At 33.9% G+C, this 9724-nt stretch overlaps 1 protein-coding gene across 1 annotated transcript; it reads right to left on the bottom strand.

The window, feature by feature from the left end:
• Nucleotides 1–4423: 4423 nt before the first annotated feature.
• Nucleotides 4424–5116, bottom strand: LOC116122178. The gene has a single exon (XM_031408082.1). The coding sequence runs from the start codon at nt 5114–5116 to the stop codon at nt 4424–4426; it is 693 nt and encodes a 230-aa protein (XP_031263942.1).
• Between the last annotated feature and the right edge of the window lie 4608 nt (nt 5117–9724).

Here is a 9724-nt window from a genome sequence, read left to right as displayed (position 1 = left end):
TGTAAGGGGAATAATTACAATTAATCGTTTCATAAAAATTGTAAAACGCAATTGTACGGTCATATTATATAATATAAAAATAAAATTGCATGCAAGAACAGAATCTACGAAAAGTCCTATTTTGACTAATAGGGCTCAGTAAATTGTTTGGGCCGTTGGGTCTTAATTGTTTTGCTGGCTGGCCTGGTATTAAAAAGGCTTTGGTGGGTTTATTCGATTGGTGGGCTGGCCTATTAACATTAAGGCCTAGGATTATTTGATTGTGACTGGTGGCTGGATTTCTAGTAGGCATGGCAATGGGCGGGGCAGCGCAGGGATCTCATTCACTGTACCCATCCCCATCCTCAAAATCAATCCCCACCCCTGCCCCATCCTTGTTACAACTTACAAGGATGATAGGAATTCCCCTTCCCCGCCCAAAGGAGACTCCATTAATTTTACATAAACATAAATTAATTTGAGTATTACCAAACACAATAGTTAATTCTCGTATACATAGCAAACACTTAAATTAATCATTTAAACATAATTAATTACATATAAATATGAGTTAGGGTTTGTTGTTGTTTAGGGTGAGGGAAAATGGAAAAATATGGGTTTATATAGGTAGGATAATTGTGTAATTAAGTGAAATATATGGGTATTAACGAAAAGTATATATATATATTTTTTAATTTTATATATTATATACGAGGCAGGGCGGGGCGGGGCAGGGGAAAGGCATCACCCACCCTTGCCCCATCCCCGAGGATGGGGATTAAAACGCTCCCCATCCCCGAAAAAATTGAGGCTTCACTGCCCCATATTGGGTAGGGCGGGACGGGTCCCCAGAATTCCGGGGAACATTGCCATGCCTAATTTCTAGAGGTTAGTTTATCATTTTTGCGAATATTGAAGTACAGACAGTCAGACAGGTGGTTAATTGTATGTTTTGAAAACGTTTGAGACTAAGTTGAAATGAGTGACAAATATGGGGGTAAATAGATATTTTTCATGTTCACATTTTTTAACATTAATCATTTTTTACATGCTAGTGTTATGAAGAACTCGAGTTCAACTTTGGCAATCAAAGATCTGATGAGAAGAGAGAATAAACGTGCACGTTCAAAGAGTTTATGAATCTTAGTATCAGAGTTAATATGGTAATTCTTGTTGAATCTCTTACATCATAGTGTCTTCAGCGAATGAATACCTTGTGAGTCTAATCAAATCTCTGGAAGCTCTTAATGTCTCGGCTCTCACCATCTTCTCTCTACTCTCTTCAAAATGAGACAATCAACAATTTTGCCAATTGACACTCGATTCATAACATAAAAACCATCAAACTGATTCACACCGTATTTTATAAACCCATTCACACTTGTTTCACAAACAAACCAACAAACAAAAACAAAATCAGACTTTGTTCATACAAAACCAGCTCTAGCTCGAAATAAAACATACTTCTAATCAAACAAATACAACTGAAATACAAAGCAAATTAATGGAAGTCAACAAAATTACCCAAAATTCTTCAATAAAGGCAAACCAAACATGACACTACTTAACCAGCCCACAAAATATTGTACCAAAACCAGGCCCTTTGTACAATATAATTGCATAAAACAAGCAACTGATACAATCGAATCAAAAACTGCAAAAATTGCAATAGGCATCCGATTAAACAAACTAATGGACAAATTCAGTTTGTATACACTAATATCACAAACTGATAATTCAGTATACATATAGCAATTAAAAAGCTCATGCAATTCCCGATATCAAATAGGCTATTTGAAAATTAACAAACATGCAACAATTGAATTTGATATTTTATTTTAGGATAATTATTTCCTCCCCTTAATTTTTTTTTTTGTAAATTTTTCTTTTAAAAATATTGCAATGTACTTTTACTCTTAATTAACTGTGAAAAGATTTGTACAAGTAATCTCAAAGAAAAAAGGCATAAATTAGGGTTTTAAATGATGGGAAATTGAATTTTATTATCTCAAGTAGGCCAAAACAAAAATTTGACACCTGTTGGCAATTAAAGCACTAATACTTTTGTTTAAACTCTTTTGATTCTATGCACACTCTGAATCTCAAACATATGGTGAGTACATTAAAGCTTAATTCCATAATTTAATTAAGAATAATTCCAAGTTAATTAATTAAAACTTTCATTAATTTTATTGTAACTTTCTGCTAAAGGGGTCATGGGATTGAATTTGTATAAATACAAGAAAAAGGGTATGGCTGATTGAGGGTAGGGTTGGCAATTTTCGAGGACGAGGCCAAATGCCTTCATATTTAGCCCTATCACCGTTAAGATATTGCTCCCTCTATCTCCTGCCTTAATCTCGGGTTTTTGGGGTTAAAATTGACTTAGGTCTTAGTGGGTATTTCATTTAACTTATAAGATCTAAACACATGAGTGTTTTTATCAGTATCGGAAATATGTGGGTTCAACATAGTTTATCTTGAACCTTTAGGGCGTCAATGTAAACATCCCATTTACGAAAAAAAAAAGTTTATAGCAAGGTTATTGATATGAATGATTTTTTTAATCATTAATAGCAGGGTTATTGTCAGAGACTTCCCCCAAGGTTTTACGACTTACACTGATGCCCCCGTTGTATAAAAGACCTTCCCAACCTCCCTTAACATTTGATAAAATATCACTAACCTCCCTTATCCTCCATTTTCTAACAGTGAACCATTAAACTATTTGTGGCTAACTATAATTATTTACTTTTGTGTAACGGTGAGATGGAAAATGAACTCTTTTTGGTGATGATTTTGTATTTTTTTTTTATATATAAAATATGGANTTAAAAACTTACAAATACCCCCCCACCTGGCACTTGTTAACAAAAATAAAATTACAAATTATAAATTCAAAATTACAAACTCCATTACTTTGTAAAGGTAGATTCTCAAAAGTCAAACCAACTTACTTTAAATGTTATGAAATATAAATATAAATGTATTCACATTACTTTTTCTACAAAAATTTATATTAACTCCCCTAATCTTTAATTTTATTTTATATTAGTCTCGGTTCCTGGTTCCTGGTTCCGGTTCTGGTTCCTAACTATAGGAACCGGAACCGCACAGTAACGGTTCCAAAAATTTGGAACCGGAACCTACCCATTGACGACTGATTCTGGGTAGGAACCAGAACCAAACCCAGGGTACCCGCCGGTTCCGGTTCCAATTGGTTCTTTTGAACACCCCTAATAACAAGGGTATTGATATGAATAATTTTTTTAATCATTAATAGCAGGGTTATTATCAAGACCTCCCCCAAGGTTTTACGATTTATCACTGACACCCCCAAGGTTACCCTATTTTACAAGTCATTATTAAATGTTAATTCTTTTTAAAGTCGGTGTTCACTACTATACAATAGTACAAGTTTATCTTAAAAAATTACTAATCACGTGTTTTTAATTAATTAAAACCTCGTTATTATATTCTTGTTAAATTCAACGATAAACTTTTTTAAAATGACGTTGAGATCAAGATTGTACAATATTAGGTCCTCAATTGTTACTCCTATTTTATTAAAATTTATTAAACTAGTATATTTATTTTCGTCACCTACTCATATTTAAGTCTTGTAATTTTTAGTTAATATAATTTATTACACCTTAAATTTTATTCCTTGAATATAAATGTAGGTGGTGAAGTCCCACTCCCACATTCAAATTTCAAGTTAAACTCAAATGGGCCACATTTTTTATAGGCTTAGTGCGGGCCACGCCCATACTAGATTCATGTTGATTAAATGGATAGGTTAGATGTCACCGAAATTTAATAATGAAAAAAATATTTATTTGAATTATTAAAATTTATTGGGAAAAAGTTCTTGAAAATAAAGTTAGTAGTATATAAAATTCAGTATTCTCTAAAAGAAATTCATTACAATTTTAATTATTACATAATCGGGATAATCTTATTTACAGACCATTTGTTTATTTTAAAATTGAATTATATTTTTAAAGATAATATTAGACTTTAGTGCATGTGTTTGTTATCGTTCATGAAGTCAAATTTTGACAAATTCAACCACAAATTAACAACAAACACTAGACTCATCACATATTGGTTGGAAATTATTATAAATTGTAACCCAAATCAATAATCAACCCAAAAGTTATTATCCATCTAACAACATTTCTTATCATATAAATAATACAACAAAATATAATAAATCCATGACGTCGAAATTATCATACGAACATGAATCAAAATTCAAAAGTGAATATGAGGACATAACGTTTAACATTTTCATGTAACAAACCATTTGTATTTTATAGTATATTACTGAAGATAACATTAAGGAACATAAATTAGATCCAAGGATGGATAATGAAACATAACGTTATCCCAACAAGATAACATAACATATTTTTGGGTGCACGCGGTGTCGGATAATTGTTTAACTGTATGTTTCACCTGATGAATCACCCACCATTGAAGAATCTCCAAAATCAAAAACCATTCCACCATTGTTACTGGGATCAAGAATGCCGCCACCATTCATCATATTCTGCACCAAATTCTGACCAACCTGTTGAGCCGCACCTTCAACAAACCCTTGAACCGCAGCATTCATCAAAGAATTCCCACTCAAACATGGCTGCTGCTGCTGCTGCTGAAACTGCTGATAATTATTACTTTGCATCTGCATGCCTCCCATGCTTTGACTATGCACAAACTGCTGCTTATTCATCACCCCATTATGATAATTTCCCCCTGGAAACGACATAGAGTGCTGAATTTGATGAGTATTGGAAGCGCAATCCAAATGCGCATCAAACTCACAGTTCCCACAATGATACAGCCAATGATTCGCCCCGAACTTACGACAAATATCGCAAGAAAATCCTTTCGCTTGATGTGGAGGAGAAAACGAGAGCGAGCGGCAGGCGTGGGCGTGGTGGGTAACGTAGAGTGGTTTGGAGGCGCAAAGAATATGTAAATCGAAGTCACAGTTATTGAAGTGGTAGCTGAAGCGGTGGCTCTGGTGGCCGCACGCATCACAGTTGAAGACGCCGCCGGAGTAGAGCGGTTTGGGGAGGAGGGAGAGAGGATGGAGAGGATGAGAGGGGTGGTTGATGAGCTGAGGCATCTGGGAACATGAAAGATGGAGGGAGAAATTTGGGCATTATAAGCCTAGAGTAGTGGCCTTAACCAAGTATTCATGCCTAAACTCTCTGGAAATTAAGTAATTGACATTGGCAACACTAGAACTTTCTCTATATTTTTTAAGCATATAATTGTTTTTTTTTTTTTTTTTTTTTTGGTAATAGGAGTATCCAAGTCAACTTACATACACCTCAATTAATCATCGAGATCTATTGAACATCCTATAAGTCCAAAGGACAAAGAAGTCACAACATTATTGTGGTATGTGGATCTAAAGTTTAAACCCAGAAACTTAAAGATATGAGCAAACCTCTTTGATTGTTAGACTAACCTTTTGGGGTTAATTTTTAAGCATATTCTTTTCAAAGAAAGTTGATTGGACATTAGTTATATTATATAAAACCCTCTTTAACATTATTAAAGCATTATGAAACATTCCCAAAATTAACATAACAAGCATATTGAAATTAAATTATCGAAAGGGTTAAAAGCCATTGCCCCCCTAAGGTATGATATAAAAAGAAAAATTACCCTAATGTTTCTAAAATAACAAAAATTCTTTTATCGTTAATAAACTATGAGATGTTAAAATTTACTTAGTTATAAGTTAGAACATATTACCAAATTACTTTTTTACCATTTATTTTAACACTTAAAACTTAACAGTATAAGATTTATGTTATTTCCGAAACTTCAGAATTTTTTTTGTTATTTTATCATACTTCAAGCGGATTAATGTTATTAACCCATATTGATGAAAAAGACTTACACTAAATAAAGTGGCAGGGACTCATGCTTTTCATCAGCGTTTGTAGTCCAACGGTTAGGATAATTGCCTTCCAGGCAATAGATTCGGGTTTGACTCCCGGCAAACGCAGAGCCCTAACCGTATCCATTTTTGGATTTAGATTTATTTGCATTTTGCATCTACGAACAAACTTGTACATAACGTTGTAAGGGGTTATTGAATTACAACAGAGGCCAATCTTCTTTTATTTGTTTAGCATTTGATGGAGCTTTTAAGCTTAGAAATTGTTAGGCATACTGCAATTCTTGTAGGGTACTATATCTTGACTTCAAAAAGACAATCCATTCCCACCCTCAAACTCCATTTCCTTCTTTAAGTTTTCAAAGTTTGTCACCTCCAACATCTCTTCAACAAATTTAAACACTCATTTCTCCAACAAATAAAACCCGGTTTGAGGATCTTTTGGAATGCCTAGTAAACTCGTAAAAATCTCACAAACTTTTAGTTAATGACTTCTCAAAACAGATTCAGCATGGCCATTTTTGTAGTTACAAAAAAAAGGTGTTATATACACTCTCTGACTCCACGTCCAAATAAAAGTGGTCAAAAGTTTAAAATACACCATATAGAATCAATGGATTCATGCTAGAATCCCTCCAACATTAACTTTTATTTTACCCCTCCATGATGATGATAATCTTGATATACCAATTAAAATCTGTAAAATTTTGTCTTCGTGTTTGGTTTTTGTTAATCAACACATGCTTTCTAAGCATCTTCCCTAAATAAACAAAAACCTAAGTTTCAAACCCCACCAAAACCCTAGAGCAAAAACTCAAAGTGAGGAGACCCTTTCAACCCAAGATTTGAGCACTCCATGATTACAGATACAATTTAACTCTATGGGTTAATATAACATTATCAAAATATTGACCAACGAAGGATGCAAAGAAATAACTCAGCAAACAAAATCCAACTATCCAACCTCTGAAAAGTGGGTTTCAATAAGGATAAATGGAGCAATATAGCAATGTCTCGATAATATCCATAACAAATTTTGAAACAAAACCATTAAAAGACTAGTAATTTGAAATCCAAAATTCTCTAATACAAAAAATTCTAGAAAAAACAAACTATCGTTTTCATACTGACGGTAAAAAGAACCAAAAACTCCGAAAACATTACTATAACATGAAATGGATAGGTAATCATTCTTCTTCAAGAAATATTGTGCCCTTTTCACTGATATAGATACCGTCAAGGAATTTCCTAATATCCTTGTTCTTGACATGGCATTTCTGTTCAAAACAAAGATAAACATAATGGGGTGATAACCTGATTAATCAAAGCACATGACCGAGACACGAGCTCAATGTCATTCTAATATGAACAGTTTATATGCAATAAAAGAAAATAAATGACTAGAATTTTTTCCCTCTGCTTTATTGACTTGACAAGCTTTAAATACAAGTAGAGGTAAAACAAATTCACCAAATGTATTTGGTGCTGACATCTAAACCTAAGCGGCCTGGTTTTAACATTTCTCTTTGGGGATGTTTGGTTGGCGATAATCTGAGATAATGGGGGTTATGTAATCTTATATTATTTGATTACTACGTTTGATTGTCAAGTAATATAATATTCCAGTAATCTTCAAATACCAATAGTAGTTACTATTGGTAATATTGGAAGTAATCTGATTACTCTATTTTCTTAGGTATTTTAAGATTACCAGAGTTATCTTTTTTTGTTACAATTTTATCCCTTATTAATAAAAGTTTTGGATAATAATGCCCTCATTTTAAAATAAATTTACATTAATATCTTATTTCAATTTTACCCTTGTTTAATTAAAATTTTGGACAATAATGTCCTTATATTTAAAACAATTTACAGACCACCATTGCCACCTAGCCATCACCACCACTGCCACCCAGCCACCACCGTCGACAACGGACCAACCACCACGGACCGCCGTCGAAAAGTTGTCGGAGTCCCTAAAAAAGAACGAGATTCAATGGGAGGCTCCGGGAGGCTTCGATATGGCCGTTTCTGGCCATATTGATGGCCAAAAAGGGCCATATCAGGCCAGATCTATTCTGGCCGGAATAGATCTAGCCGCTAACGGCCAGGTCCATGGCTGTTAATGGCTAGATCTCGCCCAGATCTGGCTGATAATGGCTAGGGATCTAGCTTGATATGGCCGTTTTTTGCCATCAATATGGCCAGAAATGGCCATTTCGGAGCCTGTTGGTCACTGTGAGCGACTGGTGAGGACTTTCGAAGACTTCCAGTGGTGGTTTACGGTGGCGGTGGCGGCAGCGGCAGCAGGAGGTGGGGTGATTTCGTAATAAATTAAAGTTTTATATAAGCGATGGTGTTTTAACTAAATCTGAAATATTGGGGGTTAAAAGAAATTATTCAAAAATTAATAATAAAAATATTATCATATTAATATTTGAAAAGGGGACAATTTAGTAATTTAAATAACATACCCACCAATTTATTCCCCATAACCAAACATATTAATATAACATACCCACCAACTAACCAAACACATTTTCCTAAAGATTCCCCGTAATCTTCCAAGGTAATCTATCTTTCCAATAATCCAACATTCCCAGTAATCTAACATTCCTGAACCAAGCACCCTCTTAAGGATATTGAACAAGTTAATGTGTCTCATGCGCTTCATCTAAGATTTAACTCACCAAATAAGTATTCAATTAAGTATTTTAAGTAGATAAACATAAACAATGTTATATATTTCAAAAAAGAAATTCTGGTAACTCATAATTTTATAAAGAATGAAAGGAATACACCTAAAGGGGAAAACCTCCCCATCACCCCGACCCTTGAGACACAACCAAGGATCGAGGGAAAGCAAAAGAATTAAGCAAGCAAGTTGGCCCGAACAACCTTGTCACAAAAAAAAAAAAAATAATAATATAATAAAAAGTAAAAGAGCCAAGCAAAACAAGGATGTACAATTTGCAATTCTACCCATATTACTTTCAATTTTACAAGATAATAGTGGGGTGTTAAAGTATCTATAAAAAAAATAAATTTAATTTAATTATTTAAACAAGCTTTTGGGCCATTTTGGGCTCGTTAAAAATTTCTCCTAACAAACAAATGAATAGAAAAGTTATGAGTTAATCTCTTAATTATTTAAACAAGCTTTTGGGCCACTAAGGGCTCGTTAAAAATTTCTCCTAACAAACAAATTAATAGAAAAGTTATGAGTTAATTTATAGTGTGCTATCTGCTGGTGTCTTCTAGTTAAATGTTCACAAATCAAGCTTAATTCTATTGCTAACTCATGACAATGAAGTGAAGAATTAATGAGTGAACACACCTACTTATAACTTATAATGGAGTTTGAAGATTGATAAAAGCATTGAAAAAACAGAGACACCTACTTACAACAGAGTTTGAAGATGGTAAAGCATTGAAAAAATAAAGGTTAATTAGTAGGAAGAATATGGGGAGCATAAGAAAGGAAAATAGGAGAGAAGAATAATGTCACCTTCACGTAAAATGTTAAAAAAGAAGAATTTTGTCACCTTGAGCTCAACAGTTGAAGTCTTGGAGCACTTAGTAGCAGGGAAACTTTGGGAGCATTTTGCAAAAGATGAAATGAAGATGGTAGCCCGTCTTCGGTTTTTAAGTTTATGTGAATGGTTGAATACATGAAACCACTGTGCTAGCTCTCGCTCACTTTTCTATTACTCACTAACAATTGCTCTGCTCATCGAAACCCCACACACCTAATCACACGCCACCCTCCCCATAAAATTCATCACGTTCACTACAAGTGCGTCATCCTCTTATACACAAATC

This window comes from Pistacia vera, unplaced genomic scaffold, assembly GCF_008641045.1.
Source record: "Pistacia vera cultivar Batoury unplaced genomic scaffold, PisVer_v2 Contig132, whole genome shotgun sequence".
NCBI classification, from domain to species: Eukaryota; Viridiplantae; Streptophyta; class Magnoliopsida; order Sapindales; family Anacardiaceae; genus Pistacia; species Pistacia vera.
Note: the sequence above shows the minus strand (reverse complement) of the source record. Positions and strands in the feature narration are given on the sequence as shown.

Excerpts from the sequence above, each read along its gene's own strand:
- LOC116122178 (XM_031408082.1), bottom strand. The coding sequence starts at position 5,116 with ATGCCTCAGCTCATCAACCACCCCTCTCATCCTCTCCATCCTCTCTCC.